The sequence below is a fragment of the Chiloscyllium plagiosum genome, unplaced genomic scaffold, assembly GCF_037043375.1.
Source record: "Chiloscyllium plagiosum isolate Xiang-an unplaced genomic scaffold, Cpla_swu_hap1 HiC_scaffold_9, whole genome shotgun sequence".
In the NCBI taxonomy this organism is placed as follows: domain Eukaryota; kingdom Metazoa; phylum Chordata; class Chondrichthyes; order Orectolobiformes; family Hemiscylliidae; genus Chiloscyllium; species Chiloscyllium plagiosum.
The window spans coordinates 80,289,537-80,307,480 of record NW_028270147.1 but is presented as its reverse complement, the minus strand read 5'-3'; the positions used below and the strand labels follow the sequence as shown (position 1 = coordinate 80,307,480).

The 17,944-nt window shown below is 39.5% G+C and overlaps 1 protein-coding gene across 1 annotated transcript; it reads right to left on the bottom strand.

The window, feature by feature from the left end:
- Positions 1-231: 231 nt before the first annotated feature.
- Positions 232-4,720, bottom strand: LOC122547255 (regulator of G protein signaling 5-like). Its single transcript, XM_043685893.2, has 5 exons — positions 4,601-4,720; positions 3,378-3,473; positions 3,198-3,259; positions 1,573-1,739; positions 232-1,437 (listed from the first exon to the last, which is right to left on the bottom strand). Exons 1-5 carry the CDS (start codon positions 4,642-4,644, stop codon positions 1,225-1,227), a joined length of 582 nt encoding a protein of 193 aa, XP_043541828.1. The 5' UTR covers positions 4,645-4,720; the 3' UTR covers positions 232-1,224.
- Positions 4,721-17,944: the final 13,224 nt, after the last annotated feature.

The following is a 17,944-nucleotide window of genomic DNA, read 5'->3' as shown; positions in this document are numbered from 1 at the left end:
AGAAGGTGACTTACCAAAATCTTCTGGAGGACAACTAGGGATGGCCAATGAATACTGTGCTGTCAATGATGCCCCCATGTAATGAATGAAACAAGATGTCACTGAGTGGTGCTTGATCCACAGCCTTCTCACTCAGGTTTGTTACTAACTGTGCCAAGGCTGACCATTATACATTTGGCGTGTTGGACATTTTATGAGCACAATCTCTTTCATTGTCCCAGCACCCACTACCCATATCAAAAGAAAAAACCTACAAGGCTTTTAATGGTGCAACAGTTTTTTTATTGCACCTCTTAGTAATTCCACTTGGGAGAAAATTGAATATAAATAATTTATGTACAAAACAGTGTGAGACAATAAATTAGTAACAAAACTTTAGTACAACACAGTTATAAATATTCTGTGCCAGTTTGGAGTCTGAACTGCGTTAGAACAGAACAGTGTTTGGTTGGAAATTGTAATTGCAAGTAAACCAACATTGCAAATGTTGTTAAGAGAACAAGTGGCAATGTTGAGATATTTTGAGAATTCAGTAACATTCAGCACATTAGTAATCACTATCAAAACCTCAACCTAACCCTTTTACAAGTTCATGATGTGTATTAAACATGCTTCCGCCTTTAATGCTTTACTGTTCATTTTGAATTTGGCTCTTGTAAAAAGATTTTCAAATATTTCCTTTAAAATTATTTGGTTAGCATGTCTTGTGCGGCAACACATGCTTTATGGAGTACAGTATTGAGCATAAAGAATGTGTTCCAAACTTAGAGGAATTGTTTGCTGTTTTAGTCTCACATATTTCAACTTGAAAAGCTTGACACTGCTACAGAAGGCAAGCACCAGTTTTCTAAAGGAACATCAGTACTAATTTTTCTCACAGATACTTTCCAAACTGTATTTTGTACAATGTATTCTATAATATTAGTTAGACAATAAATAATTTATACAATAAACATAAAAACACTTCTGTGAAAATATAATGTCCCATCACTTCTCACTGCAGTGCACATCTTCACTTTCTTATGCAATGCATTCACAAATATCATAGATACATCTGTGTCTGTCCAATTCTTTGGAAAATCCTTTGCATCCAAACTGTGCTGTCTGACAAAGTCACATCTCTCTCTAATTTCCATCCGCACTTGGCTGTATGCCTTCCATTTGTGGCCTTAGCTTTCATCAGTTACTCTGTTAAGATCTTTCCAAGAGGCACTCCCTTCAATTTCACGTCTGGGACTGCCTATTGACTTCTGCCAGGTTGGAGGTTCTCTCTGTTTGTTTAATCAGGTTTAGGTATACATCTGATCTCAGGAACCTGGCATAGGAATCTTTCTCCATCAGGTTATAAATCTTCTTCTGGGCCACATCAAAGCTGGAGCGGCTGGGTTTCTGAAGGTTCCTCTTAGTGAAGTCTTTTGTTTCATAATCAATATTAACCTATTCAGGAGTTAGAGGCAGAAAAACAAAATCAACAATGGCTTTTTAATCATAAGTTTGCTCTTGCTAACATACTAGATCTTTCCTTCAAGATGTTTTAAACCATATGGATCACATTTACACAGGACGACTGACCTCTTTTGGAGCATCTGTCTCTATAAATTCCAAATAAATCTTCTTTGCTTTAGAAGCTCGTTTTGCAGGAGACTTGGTTTTTCTGTAATCCTCACAGGCCAGCCAGAACTCAATGTTCTCCTCACTGTATTCGGAACGGAGAAATGCTCTGAAGGCAGATAGACCATCTGGCAAAGGAAGGGGAGAAATCTATAGTTGCTGAATAATTTTAGTGGTTCTATTGAATTTAAAGGTGAAACAGATATGCTTTCAAACTTGCAAATATTCATGACAGATTTTGTGTGTTTAATATTTAAACCTTAACATGAGAAAAGAAGGTCTGTTGGTGCGTGATAATGATCGGAGAGAGATTTCTCATGATGGCTTGGTGGCGATTAAAGATTCTGCAGAGTTCTTATTATTAGTTACTGCCTCATGTATTGCTTTTTGGCCAGGCATGTTCAGAGACCAAAGCCTCCATCAAGTACTTTGCCAGAAAGCATGAAATCAACACCCTGTATGCTTCCAACATCACTTTGGACTTGCCTAGATTAGACGAAACACGAGAGGGTTGTTTGGAAGTAGTCAATAGATTTGTAGTTTCTCAGGCTGGTGAATCAGCTGCAGCACCAAGCTTGGAACTTTCTCGATGCAAAAGGCTCTGATTAGAGTGATCTGTGGATACTCTATCCCATCAGGTTTCTTACAACAATGTTGCAAATTTATTATTCAGAGAGTTAGTTATTGGATTCAATTTAATACTGTAATTTCTACACTTCCTATTCACATCACATACCATCTTTCTTAGACAATGGTTTACTGCAGTCTGAATTATATGCACCCTGCTGTGTTCTGGAGAATTTGCTAGAGGTGTTTTCATCCTTAGAGGACCACTGAATTTTGGGATATGTTGCCAACATGTTCAGTGATTGTAGATTCAAAATGAGCTGGACAAGCTCCTGCAGGAGTTGCTATTGCTGTATAGGGAATGTGGGAGATAGTTGAATAATTGACCTTGAGATCACAGATAAGAACTGAATCTCCCTTTTGTATCAGGAAGAATTTCCCACATTTACAGAATTTCAGTATGGAAACGGGCCCTTCAGCCCAACAAGTCCATACCGACCCTCTGAAGAGTAACCCACCCAGACCTGTTCCTTGACCCTATATTTCCCCCTGACTAATGCACCTAACCTACACATCTCTGTACACTATGGACAATTTAGCATGGCCAATTCACCTAATTGGCGCATCTTTGGATTGTGGGAGGAAATCAGAGCACCAAGAGAAAACCCACACAGACATGGGGAAAATGATTGGAATTGAACCCAGGTCTCAGCTGCTGTGAGGCAGCAGTGCTAACCACTGAGCTGTATAATGGGGTACTGTGATACACTTTTGTTACAACCTTCAGTTTGCCATTTACTTTGGAGGTGAATAACTTTGCAAATTTGAAGTCTGTGCTCAAATTCTTAAAAGAAATTCATGAAATAAAGCTACATCTATAATTTAGAAGAAAAGCTCTTCTTGGGCAATTGAATATTGTCGTTATAATTGATTTCTACCAACTGTCAGTTTAATACAATAACAAAGCAAAACCTCTTTGAGCCCCTATAATGGCAGCACAGAAACAGACACCCACTTACATTTATGAGAAAGCATCTTATCCAGTGAATGTCTCCATTTCTTTGCTTCTTCTGAAGAGGGCCTGTTTGGAGAAACAATAAAAGTACAACAGCTTTTTTAATTCTGCTTTTAACACAGTAGAGGCAAAGTAGTCATGATAGTCAATTATTCTGCTTCAAGATCAGTGAGAATGCACTCACCTGGAATCTGCTTTCTCCTTCTTTGCTTGAACAGAACTGTAGGATTTCTCTGACACCTGTAGAAAAACTCCTAACCGAGTTTTAATCCCCTTTGCCCTGGAAATAGAAAATATTCCTTGTCTCAAACAAAATCTTTCCAGTCGGTTGTGACTAGCACAAATAGGTTACGTCATTTTAAAATAATTAGTTTGCCAATGTCTAACTCATTGTTATTTTTACTATCTGAAGGGTGTCATTTCCTCTTTATGATCCATTTAATTTGTTCTTTGAAGACATCTGTTTTCTTTTCTTTATTAACCAGCTAATTGCTTTAAGTTGGATTCACTGAGGTAGTGACTCTGAAATAATTGCCAGCACAGATGGACTGCAGTACATTCCAGCTGTACTACAACAGGAGCAATTTGCAAAGTATAGTTAGCATGTTGCTGCTGACAGGGGATCCAAGAGTGGTTTTGATATTTAAAGGAGTTCATCTCTAGGTGTTAATTTTGATTTATGACAAAGCACAGGAAATGTATAATAGCTCTATCAGCATTAATGAGCCAGGATAATGTTTAGGATCCTGACTTTTTATATTAATCTTTCTGTTCTCCAGAGCAGATGGTCATTTCAGTTTCAATTGCTCACAGGCATCTCTGGTCATTTCTGACTTTAATTCAGGAGATCTTGGGAGGAAGTGCAAACTCTTTTTACAATGATATGAAAAGATGTCTTCAGTGATCTTCACAAAGCTGTGTTGGAATTACAGCCTGAAAAACCAGTTTAAGTTTCAGTCAAACAATTGTTTGGTGTGATTTTTCAACATTTTTATGGATCCCAAGTTCACGATTGATGAAAGTTGATTGAATTTTAGCATTACTTTCTATTGTTACTTTCCCATTGTCCAAGACAATTAAAGGAACATTTGTCACAGTTAATTCAATGCACAGTATGTTTCTTTTCAACTTTGACAGCCTATGTTCAATCTCTGAATGATTGAGTCTGCAGTAGACTCAATGCTGCTCAATATCTTTATATCACAATCATGTTAAAAAACCCTGATCTGTAATTCACTTTCACTTGCAAAAAAAACTAATCCAGCAAAATATAAATCCTGACGTATTCACATCCATCAGCAAGTTTTGAACTATTGAATGCATTATTTAAGTCAAAGTAAATGCTTACCTCAATACCCCTCCACTATTCAAGATCTTATTTGTACAGAAATCGCTTAAGAAACATACCTCTCTAAGCAGCAGCTTGGTAGTGATGATAGTCCTCGGCACATTTTAATTTTTTTCTGGGTGCTGTTAAGTCTCCTTTGCTAAATTCCTCCTGGGTAAAGTAATCTTACATGTACAGACTGACTGCTTCAGCTGGGCTCAGTATCTTTTATACACAAGCACGTTGGAATGGTGCCAGTTGTTTAACCAATAAGAGGACTGCAGGAAACTGACAAGGTTGCACGACCAACAGCTTAGTATTTCAATGATGACGTTTCTGTGCGTGGAATATCCCTGCCTGATAATATAATCATTTATTAAATATCAGATTATTCATTTTTCATATGTGTGGATCATTAACTTTGAAGCCTAATTAAATCCAAAGCTATTTTGATGTTGGATCTAAATATTAGAAGAGGAGGAATTGGATTTATATTTGCTGTAGTGCTACTAATTTTGCCTACTATAGAATGGATAGCCTGTCTGATGAATTGACATGAAAAAGTGCATCGAGAGATAATGGAATTTGTTAAGCTTGTCTTAAATGCAGTCCAGCAAGTTTCTGTTTTCTGGGAATGCAATATTATCAAACGAGGAGTGAGAAGACATTGGAATAGTTCTTATAAAGTGCTACACAATGTTTTGTAGAATGGGATGTATGAGTGCTAAATGTCCTATGAATTCTTAAATTTGAATTATTAATAGATATTTTCATTATATTTAATGAGCTAAGATATGCATCTAGCAGGATGATGGAAGGTTAAATATTTTTGCAAACAAATACTTTGTATATAGTGTGAGAAGTGAAATGGATTGTCATCCCTGATAAGATTCATAGCAATATCCTGTTTTGGACCACAACCTTCAGTAAATGCAAACTCACAAGAACACAACATCAAGCAAGTCTGTTTGTGTTAAGACCCTTAGCAAATTGAATCCCTTTCTCTGGATTATTTTATTATCAAATCCCTGTTGTGTGGAATCAGGCCATTCGGCCTATCAATGTATACCAGCCCTCCAAAGAGCATCACACCCAGACTCACCCACTACCCTATGCCTGTAACCCTGCGCTTCCCATGGCTAACCAAATTAACCTGCAAGTCCCTGGACACTGCAGGTAATTTAGCATGGCCGATCTATCTAACATGCATATCTTTGGACTGTGGGAGGAAACTGGAGCACCCAGAAGAAATCCACACAGACACAGGAAGAATGTGTAAGCTCCACACAGATAGTCACTCGAGGCTGGAATCAAGCACAGGTCCCTGGTGCTGTGAGTTAGCAGTGCTCACCACTGAACCACTGAGCCACCATGCCACTCACATAGCTCATTGATTATTATTTGGAGGCTAGAGTGTTGTCAGCATTTAATGTTGCTATTGTTCTCTTCTATTGCAGCATTCAAGATTAGAAATGAAGATTTATTTTTAAATAGGTACAAAAACTAACAGATTATCAATATCTATAAAAACAGAAAAAAGTAAATTAATAACAATTATGCCAGAGCAAACATACTTTCTGACTTAACTGTGAAAAATGGGAAATGAGACAGTTTTATTTAGGAGACTGTCCTTGGCTGCTGACCCCAATCTCTCTTTCACCAAAATATAATCAATCACCGGTGCAAGAAAATAGATTGCAACATCGTTTACGGTCAACTTGCACCATAATACAGTTAAGTAAAAGTCCCTTATTTACATCTCCACCACCCCTTTATTTCCCAATTGCTTTGCTTCCAAGCAGGATGCTCCTATAATTATGGGTTGGGAGGCTGCAATAAATGAAACACTGCTGCTGGCAAATATTGTGAGATTGACGTAATCACCACAATACACTCCAGTCCCAGGAAGAAAAACACTTATGAAAACATCAAAGACCCACCAGCAAAGCCAAACTCTTGGTTATATTTTACGTACATTTCTTTTGTCTTATTAGAATCGGAGCCAGAGAGTGGTTTGAATGTAGCACTTGCTAGTATCAGGAGTAGCTGAGTTGAATAAAATAGGTGTAGTTAAGAGAAAGCTACATAAATAGGTGCAGGATTGGAGACTTCGGCTAATGGGGTTCAATGAAGTAAGGTAACAGGAAGCTCCTGTGGGAAATAGTCCAGTTGAGTTTACAGTCCTGTTCCCTTGCTTTAATTTTGAAGTAATTTACTTTTTCTGGTAGGGGGCTTGACATGTTCAATAAGCATTGAATGTTGATTTCACCAGTTTCCTCATCACCCCCCCCCCTCCCCACCTCATCCTAGATCCAACCTTCAAACTCAGCACCACCCTTTTGAACTATCCTACCAGTTCATCTTCCTTCCCACCTATCTGCTCCATCCTCCCCACCAACCTATTACTATCACCCCCCAACTGCATCTACCTATTGCCCTCCCAGCTACCTGCCCCCCAACCCCACCCCCACTCCTATTTATCTCCCAGCCCCTTCCCCCACTGCACATTCCTGATGAAGGGCTTATGCCCGAAACATCGACACTCCTGCTCCTCGGATGCTGCCTGACCTGCTGTGCTTTTCGAGCATCACACTCTTCTAATCTGATCTCCAGTATCTGCAGTCCTCACTTTCTCAATGTTCAATAAGATCTCACAAAAGTGGACAATTCAATTAAACATGAAGGTCGCTTGTGCAGATTATATTAGGGGACATGGTATCAGGAGAGGTGGGGGTGCTGTTTGCAGGAGGGGTGGGCTTGCTGAGAGTCCTGTCCCTTCCCTTCCCTTCACCCCACTCCACCCCACTCCATCTGAACCCTCCAGATGCTAGACCCCAATGGATGTCATACCAGCACTCGCTACCAATTCCCCAGCTGTCATTCAATAGATGTGCTGACTTATGATTGGCTGTGAGCTCTCAAGCCATGTGCCTTTGGCCCCAGGGGATCCCCTCTTGGTCACAGGGGAAGGCTCTCTGCTGGTCTATTAACTGCCTGATTAGCAAATGTTATGGTAGACTTTCTCTACAAGTTGCTATGTATTGTTGGCAATAGTGTTCAGTCACTTGTTAAATGTGTTTTGGGATCAGTCCGAACTCGTCAGACCCAATAGGCTTCTTTAATATAAACCCTTTGGACCCGGATCAATAAGTCTCTCAAGTTCAACCAAAGATAATAAGTGGCAAATCACACAGAGGTACTGGGAAGAAATAATAATTGTGGCGAGCAGTATTTAAAAGAAAACTTTAACTCTCGCACTTAAAATTTGTTCCAAAAAATAGAATTTTTCAAATACTTATTAAAATCTCATCAGTAATTTGAATAAAAAGGACCCCTGTTTACTGTTAAATTGACGATGCATTTGTCAGCCTACTGGTATAGCTGAATTCTAAAAAGAGAATATTTCATGAAAGACTTGTTCTTAAGTTTAATAGGAAGTGGTAGTACCAACTTGCCTCACCAGACGAAAAACATAACACTTTTTTGATTCATGCGATGTGGATGTTACTAGCTAGACCAGTGTTTACTGCCCATCCCTAACTGAACCTTGAGAATATGGCGATGAACAGCTGCCCTGAACTGCTTAAAGTCATATGGGTGTAGGAACATGAACTGTTATATTAGAAACAAGACTTTAACCCACTGACAGTGAAAGGATGGTGATATATTTCCAAATCAGGATGGTCTGTGGCTTGGAGGGGAACTTGTAGACAATTGAGTTTCTGTGCATCTGCTACCCTACACAGTAAAGAACGCAGGCTTGTAAGGTGTTGTGAAAGAAACCTTTGTGAGTTGCTTCAGTGCATTGTGAAGTTGGGATATATTGCTGCCACCATTCTAATCAAGCGGGCTTCTTTGTCCTGGATTGTGTCAAGCTTCTTGATTGTTGTTGGAGCTGCACTCAAGCTGGGAAATGGAGAGTAATCACACTCTTACTTGCATCTTATAGTTGGTGGACAGACAGTGGTGAGTCAGGAGATAAGTCACTCACCATAGAAATCCCAACTTCTGACCTACTCTTTTAGCTACAGTATTAAAATGGCCTGCCCAATTCATTTCCAGTCAATGGTAACCTCAGGATTGAGGTGGTGAGACCTTCAACAATGGGATTGCTGTTACCTACGCAAGGTAAGTGGTTAAAGTTTCAATTCTTAGGTGGTTGAAGATGGTCATTATCTGTTACTTGTCACTTATCAGCCCAAGACAGATGTCTTACTGCATGCAGCCATTTACTGCTTCAATATCTGAGGTGTCATGAATAGTATTGAGCATTCTGTAATTATCAGAGAACATCCCCACACTGATCTTAAGAAGGTCATTGATGAAGCAAAACCTCCTGTGTCATTGCTTGCACTGAGTCAGAAGATGTGTTGCGTCATGCAAGGGAAAGTGCAATATAACGTAGAGCCACTGACATGATAAGTCGAGGAGATAACAATACATTTTTTATTACTGTTAATTGCAGGAGCATTCGCAATATTTTCAGGTTCAAATTCAGGAACGATTCATTTCTTGTAGCAGGGCTCTTGACGATCCTGAGAAACCTTTATCATTTTTGCTTAGATGGGCCTGGTTGTGGATAGCAGTGGTGTGGACATCAGGTGCTGGCAGTGGAAAAAAACAGGCAGGAGTGAGTGACAAGTGGTCCCTGGCAGGAGAGGAATTTCCTAAAATGGTTCCCCCAGAAGCGACTTGAAGTAAGCTAAATTATTTAAAATACGTCCGAATATTAATTTTAAAATAGCACTGGCATACCAGGTCACGGGTGGGGAGAAGCTTTCAAGTTTGTCCCTGCTTAGATTTCTTCAAACTTTCTTCATCATTTATTGAAAATATAGATGTCACAAGTCAATATTGCCTGGAGTCTGCTGGACCCGCGTAATCATGTGAGATCACATTAGGTGTGCAACTTTGATTCAAAAGAAGTTGGAAATAAAAGATTCCTTGTGAATGAATGAATTAATGAATCAGGTTTATTGTCACATGTACTCAAGTTACAAAAGAACAGAAGTACAATGAAAAGTGTACAATGTCGCCAATACGTGGCACCATCTTAAGTACAAAGTACCTAGATACAAAAAATAGAGAAAATAAAGAAAAAAAGTTACACTCAATTGCAGACATACATTGTATAAGCTAGGAAAATAATAAATAAAGCTAAAAAGATAAACGTTACAGTCTTTCTGTAAGGGCTCCCACATGGTTAAAAATCATACGACGCCAACAGATTCATTTAAGGCCACAAGCTTTCAGATCAGGTGCTCTGAAAGTTTGTGGTTTCAAATAAACCTGTTGGGCTATAACCTGGTGTCATGTGATTTTTTTATTTAGTCCACCCCAGTCCAACACCAGCACCTCCACTTCATGGTTTCCACATGGTTTAACCAAATTCCACTGTCTCCCCACCAGTAACCGTCTTTGCTTCAGACCCACTAGCCATCTCTGCTCCACTCCAGGCCCGCTATACTGCCATCCTTGCTCCAAGCTGTTGGGCGTTTCTGCTCTGCTCTGGGTCGCTGGCCACTTCTGCTCAGCTCTGGTCCACTAGCCCGACCATCCCCTCGCTCTGCTCTGGCCCGCAAGCAGAAGAGGGAAAAGACAGAAGCGAGAAAACACACAAACGGGGGGAGAAAAGAAAAGGAATGCATAGAGCGTCCTACTCGCCGCCATCTTGTGGAAGGAGATGTGAATGGTTTTCAAGAAATGGGGCAAGAGTAGGAGACAATTATCCTCATGTGTAAAGGTCAAACCCCAACTTGAAAAGCACTATAGATTCAAGTAAATTTAAAGCAACACTTATTTTTGCAGACAAAGATGAGCAGTTCATGTTTTATACAATGACACATTTAATCAGGCTGTAAAATACAATGGATGGTAGAGATGTTAGACTTAGATTCAATTGCAACTAACCACAAACTTTTCCAATGAGAAGTGGAAAAGTGTATATCCATGTAAAATTGGTGAATAAGCATAAAATCTGTAGGCCAGTAAAGTGTGGTCCTATCTGGATGTCCCCTCCACACCAGTTTTACTTTGCCCCAGCTTTGTTGAGAGGCACATTTAATAAATATCCATGGGATTGCTCAGGCAGTTTTAGACTTAAAGTAGAGTCGTTTTGATACTAGCAGAAGCTAGTGTTGAATATGAGCATGCTGGTCTTGGAGCTTGATTTAGTCATGTGCATGCAGGACATTTTGAGACTGACGTCCGTATCAGTCGGTTTGCTAACCGTATAGCTCTGCTGTATGAAAAATACAGTTCACACCAACTATGTCGGTCTGAGTAACTGCAATATAGCTGCAATCTAAGATTAATGTTTAAGTCTAGTCGGTTCCAATCGTGCTTACGTTGGCTTTCAGCCATGCTGACTGTCAGCAACAATAAAAATTATAATAGAAACATGTCTGTCAAGTGAGCCATGATTTATTTTTGTAGCCTAATGATGTACTTTTACTCTAATCTCTAACGTCTTCTGGCATTTTGTTCTACCTTATTATCTCTTCTTTTTGTCTGCTTCTAATCTTTTGCATTGCTGAAGAAAGAAAAAGTTGCTGAAGCTTTTCAACTTGCATACATCAGGATAGATACAAGAACACTAAATGTCAAATGATCACACTAATTTAAACCAGAAGGGAAATGGCAGGGGCTGGCGTGAAGGCTGGTTGATTGAAGCATTGCCAAACAGAAAGCTAATTCATGTGTATGGATATTAGTGCTAGTGCACCACCAGGTACATAGGCCATAGATCCCGATGATTGGCTGATCAAATCAAAAATGTATTTCTTCATAATGAGCAGAGTTCAGACATACTTAACCAGTGTGAGCTGGCTAGTCCCACAGCAAAAGGTCGACTTTAGATATGATCCTGCGAAAGTACAGAAGTTGCTGTACAATCCTGAGTATACTAATAGCTACACGAACATCAAATTTAAAGTAGTCAGCCAAGCTTATAATGTGGCTCATTTATACTTGCAACATGTGACATGCCTTTGTATAGGAGAAAGTGAGGACTGCAGTTGCTAGAGATCAGAGTCGAGAGTGTGGTGTTGGAAAAGCACAGCAGGTCAGGCAGCATCCGAGGAGCAGGAGAATCAATGTTTCGGGCATAAGCCCTTCATCAGGAATGCAAAGTTCCATTCTCTGCAAACAAGCGAAATGTGTTCAAGCCTTGCACCATGTTGTTTGAATTATTCAGAAGCTGATCATTCCCATGCTTTCTCCACAGCAATACTGTGGACTATCAAAACTGTCTTGCCAAACAATCAGCCCGGTACCTCCCACTGTGTGAACTCAGTAATAGCTTGAAATTTGGGTATTTTTGGATTTGTCCTTTTGAATACTAGACACTTGACTTTAACATCATGTCTCTCTTTTCACTAATATTCATGTTCTAATCTTTTAGTTCAGGCTGTTTTAATCTGAACAGCTGTCTCCCTGACTTACTGTAAGTGAAATATTTCAATCTCTGTCCCTCTATGTATTTAAATTGCCTTTTACTCTTCTCTTCTTCTTGTTTCATTGCTTCTTATTTCCATTTGTTGCTTTTTCATCCTTCTGGGTGCAGCTGCTTTTAGGTTGGTCCTCCACCCTAAACCAGCCTATTATTTTAAATTATTATTTTTATGAATTCTTTTGTTAGTGAACAAGATACATTTTTTAAGATAAATTAAGCCTTGTCTAAATCATAAAGCTGATTCTGGACTTGAAGTCCATTGGATGGAGAGGCAATGTCCTGCTGGGGTTATCACTGGACTGCTAATCCAGAGGCCTGGGTAATGTCCTGAGGACCCAGGTTCCAATCCTGCCATGGCAGATGGAATTTGAATCCAATAAATATCTGGAATTAAGACCATGAATCCATTGTCGATTGTTTGAAAAACTCATCTGGTTCACTTCAGGGAAAGAAACTGCCATCCTTACCTGGTCTGGCCTATATGTGACGCCAGACCCACAGCAATGTTGTTAACTCTTAACTGCCCTTTGGGCAATTAGGGATGGGCAATAAATACTGCCAAGCTAGCAACACCCTCATACAATAACTTTAAAACGGTGGTATATGCCTTTATTACAAAGGTGCTTCTGTATCCCAAGATGAGACACTAAAGCATCAACTTGTGCAATATAGACTCATAGAGTCTTAGAGATGTACAGCAGGGAAACAGACCCTTCGGTCCAAACTGTCCATGCCGACCAGATATCCCAACCCAATCTAGTCTCACCTGCCAGTGCCCAGCCCATATCCCTCCAAACCCTTCCTATTCATATACCCATCCAAATGCCACGTTTCTGTGATGCCCACCACTTCATACCTGCCAATCTCAATCTGTGCCACAAGCTCATTTACCTTATTCCTTATACTGCGTGCACTCAGATGTAACACCTTCACTGTATTACCTGTAACCTCCAATGGCTCTTATAACTTAACTTTTTGTGTGGTATTTTGTCAAATGACTTCTGGAAGTCCCAATATAACACATTTACTGTTTCCCTTCTATCCATTCTGGTTGAGATTTCCGAGAAACATTCTGACAAATTAATCAGATAGAATTTCCCTTTCATGAAACCATGCGAACTCTGCTTGATTGTATTATGATTTTCCACATGTGCTGCTATTATCTCCTTAATTAGTCCACCATTTTGCAAACATAGATATAAGGGTAATCAGTGTATCGTTACCTGCTTTTTGCCTCATACGTTCTTTTGTTTTGTTACTTGTGTACAAGGAGAATGGACAGGCACTTGCATGTGAAAACCTGTGACAAGTTTTTAAGTTTATCTTGTGTGTTAACAGTTGGAAGTCTTTATTGCTATCTAATTAATTAGCTTTACATTTGGTTTGTATATTAAAAAATGTAAGGGTGTACTTGCCTCTTATTTGAAATGCTTTGTGTCCTTTTGCAGATATTAAATCAAATATTAGATCGGCACAATTCTGAATTGTTATCGCATCAGCATTTTGGTAATTCAAAAAGACTTGTAAATCCTGTTTTTTTTTTGTCTTGTCCCTAATCTAATTTTAATCTGTTAATAATAGGGTCAACTAAAATTGGATATAGCCAATGCAAAAGAACTCCAAGCAAAGCTCAGACCTTTGATTGTGGAATGCCCACAACAACTGAACAGTGAAATACAGTCAATGAGAGACACAGTAGAAAAGAAAAAGGAAGCCATGGTAAACTTTCTTTCTACTCTTTTTGTGTCTCCCCTACCATCAATCCTATGGATGTTTTGTCGGTCTTTGAACTAGGATAATGCATGCTGTATGAGAATATTACAATAGTGTTTGAGATGAAACATCCCACTTTTAAAACCGGGTTTGTGCTATTGGTGTTTGTGTTTTTTTGACCCTTTTTATTAAATACTTCTTCAACTTGCAGCTTTGCTTTTGAATTAGAACAAAACTTAAAATTTTCCTGAAGAGTTAGGTTACATTTTGATAATCTTGGCAGTGTTTTGGGTTGGAAATATATGTATTTGTTTCCAAATAGGCCCATTTCAATGTTTTCAGTAATTGAAATTAAGGCATTGACAGTTATTAACAAGCACATATCTGGAATGGAAAACAACACAAAGAGTACCTTTTTATTAGCAGATAAAAATAATAGAGTTACAGATGATTACGACTTGATTAAAGTCATGATTCCTGGACATGTAGTTACATAGAGTCATAGAGATGTACAGCATGGAAACAGACCCTTCGGTCCAACCCGTCCATGCCAACCAGATATCCCATCCAATCTAGTTCCATCTGCCAGCACCCGGTCCATATCCCTCCAAACCTTTCCTTTTCAAATACCCATCCAAATACCTTTTAAATGTTGCAATTGTACCAGACTCCACCACTTTCTCTGGCAGCTCATTCCATACACGTACCACCCTCTGCGTGAAAAAGTTGCCCCTTAGGTCTCTTTTATATCTTTCCCCTCTCACCCTAAACCTATGCCCTCTAGTTCTAGACTCCCCGACCCCAGGGAAAAGACTTTGTCTATTTATCCTATCCGTGCCCCTCATAATTTTGTAAACCTCTATAAGGTCACCCCTCAGCCTCCAATGCTACAGGGAAAACAGCCCCAGTCTGTTCAGCTTCTCCCTGTCACTCAGATCCTTCAACACTGGCAACATCCTTGTAAATTTTTTCTGAACCCTTTCAAGATTCACAACATCTTTCCGATAGGAAGGAGAGCAGAATTGCAGCAATATTCCAACAGTGGCCTAACCAATGTCCTGTACAGCCGCAACATGACCTCCCAACTCCTGTACTCAATACTTTGACCAATAAAGGAAAGCATACCAAACGCCTTCTTCACTCTCCTATCTACTTGCGACTCCACTTTCAAGGAGCTGTGAACCTGTACTCCAAGGTCTCTTTGTTCAGCAACACTCCCTAGGACCTTACCATTAAGTCTATAAGTCCTGCTAAGATTTGCTTTCCCAAAATGCAAAACCTCGCATTTATCTGAATTAAACTCCATCTGCCACTTCTCAGCCCATTGGCCCATCTGGTCCAGATCCTGTTGTAATCTGAGGTAACCCTCTTCGCTGTCCACTACACCTCCAATTTTGGTGTCACCTGAAAACTTATTAATTGTACCTCTTATGCTCGCATCCAAATCATTTATGTAAATGACAAAAAGTAGAGGGCCCAGCACCGATCCTTGTGGCACTCCACTGGTCACAGGCCTCCAGTCTGAAAAACAACCCTCCATCACCACCCTCTGTCTTCTACCTTTGAGCCAGTTCTGTATCCAAATGGCTAGTTCTCCCTGTATTCCATGAGATCTAACCTTGCTAACCAGTCTCCCATGGGGAACCTTGTTGAACGCCTTAATGAAGTCCATATAGATCACATCTACTGCTCTGCCCTCATCAATCCTCTTTGTTACTTCTTCAAAAAACTCAATCAAGTTTGTGAGACATGATTTCCCACGCACAAAGCCATGTTGACTATCCAAATACATGTACATCCTGTCCCTCAGGATTCCCTCCAACAACTTACCCACCACCAAGGTCAGGCTCACCGGTCTACAGTTTCCTGGCTTGTCTTTACCGCCCTTCTTAAACAGTGGCACCATGTTTGCCAACCTCCAGTCTTCTGGCACTTCACCTGTGACTATCGATGATACACATATCTCAGCAAGAGGCCTAGCAATCACTTTCTCGCTTCCCACAGCGTTCTCGGGTACACCTGATCAGGTCCTGGGGATTTATCCACTGTTAACCGTTTCAAGATATCAAGCACTTACTCTTCTATAATCTGGACATTTTGCAAGATGTCACCATCTATTTCCCTACAGTCTATATCTTCCATATCCTTTTCCACAGTAAATACTGATGCAAAATATTCATTTAGTATCTCTCCCATTTTCTGTGGCTCCACACAAAGGCCGCCTTGCTGATCTTTGAGGGGCCCTATTCTCTCCCTGGTTACCCTTTTGTCTGTAATATATTTGTAAAAACCTTTTGAATTCTCCTTAATTCTATTTGCCAAACTATCTCATGTCCCCGTTTTGCCCTCCTGATTTCCCTCTTAAGTATACTCTACTTTCTTTATACTCTTCTAAGGAATCTTAACTTTTGTTTAATATACTGATGTGAGAAATAATATTAAAATCCTTTAGAACAGCCACTTTAATGTGCCACAAAAAGACATAGCTCTTTTTGGAAAGTTATTTCTTAATACTGAACTGTCCTTTTTTCAACTTTGATGAAATGTATTTTTAATAAAATGCTTATAGATACATCAGATATCTCAACCATGGATGTCAATTGCCTTGTGTGGAATAAATGACATTAGTGAATATAGTATTCTCTGTCATCATGTCCCTACGTGTATCAACTGTTATGTTAAGTATTTATTTGGAGCAAATCCACCAAAGGTCAAAAATTGAGAAAATTTTATTTTTTTTGGCCTTAAAGGTGCATGCAAAGGTAAAAAACTGATTCATGCATTGTGATAACCTCCAAAGCTGTCAGAGAACAAATGAGCACTCACTAGTCAGAATTAAAATAATGTTTTATACCCTTTTACCAGGCCATTAAGCACAGGCAGTCCTCCATTACTCTGCCAAGAATCAAATAGTATCCAAGACATTCTAAAATCACCTCACTTTATGTCACGGGCCCTTCAGAAAGCACTCAATCAGAACTACCTTACCAAAGACTGAGCGCAGTGCAACTTGTACACCAGGGATTCAAGTCCCAATTTGCTGCAATCAACAGGGTGCAAACCGTTAGACTTCGTCATGATAGAGATCCTGAGTTGTCGGCTACAGCCAATGAGAAAAAAAACCTGGTCAGTTGTCCTCAACTTCAGACATTGTGGAGCATATAACCAGAGGTCCTGACGAAGTTAAATAGGAAATCAAATTACTTTTCTGAAAAAAAATCAAAACAAATGATGATACATTGTACAAATAAACAACCTATTTACAGTGACAGTATTCAATTATTATTTATTTTGCTACTCTATGTGCTTTGCATCACATTATGATTATAAACAAGGAAACAGGCTCAAGGAGTTGGTGTGATATATTAGCACACGTAGAAGATCAGTTAACGTACAGGAAGCAGAGATGACACATTTTCAAGTTGACAGTCCGTGACTAGTGGCATGTCACAAGAATCGGTGATGGGGCCTTAACTATTTGCAATCTATATTAATGATGTAGATGAAGAGATAGAGGGTAATGTATCTAACAGTACAAAACAAGTTGGGCAAACAAGTTGTGAAGAGCACTCTAGGATGCTACAAAGAGACAGGTCAAATGCAATGAGGTGGCAAATGGAATATAATGTGGGGAAGCAAATAGAGTGCAGCAGTTCAAGAAGGCAGCTCACTACTACCTTTTCAAATAGGGACAGGCAATAAATATTTGCCCCGCCAACAATGCCCACATCCCACGAGTGATTTAACAAAAAAGTATGCGGCTATTCACATAGTCACAAAATAAAAAGACAGAATATATTTTAAAAAGATGTTAAACTTATAAATGTTGATGAATAGAGAGACAAGATGCATTCATACAACTATGTAAGTACAGCAAGACATCTGATATATTGGTCTTTATTGAGCAGAGATTGGAGTACACAAATAAACAAACCTTGTCACAATTTTACAGGGCCCTGACTACACCACATATAGAATACCTTAGTGCAATGTTAGTCTTCATGTTTAAAGAAGGATGCACTTGCATTGGAGGTAGTAAACCTTAGGTTCACTCGGATGAAACATGGCCTTCGTGGTGTGCATGCACACATGTTTGCATGGGTTGACCAACCGTATCATCGACCATGTGGTCAGTAACCACCCTGTCCCCCAGAACCTTTGATTTGCTCTGGTGGCTCACATGCAGCTGGCACATGAACTGTTACAGAATGAGGCCATCATGTCTTTTGACAGATGACCTGACACTGATCTCCATGAC

Excerpts from the sequence above, each read along its gene's own strand:
- LOC122547255 (XM_043685893.2), bottom strand. The coding sequence starts at position 4,644 with ATGTGCCGAGGACTATCATCACTACCAAGCTGCTGCTTAGAGAG. Across the intron at positions 1,740-3,197 it reads TAAGATGCTTTCTCATAAAT|ATGGTCTATCTGCCTTCAGA; the intron begins GTAAGTGGGTGT and ends TTCCTTTGCCAG. Across the intron at positions 1,438-1,572 it reads AGACAGATGCTCCAAAAGAG|GTTAATATTGATTATGAAAC; the intron begins GTCAGTCGTCCT and ends ACTCCTGAATAG.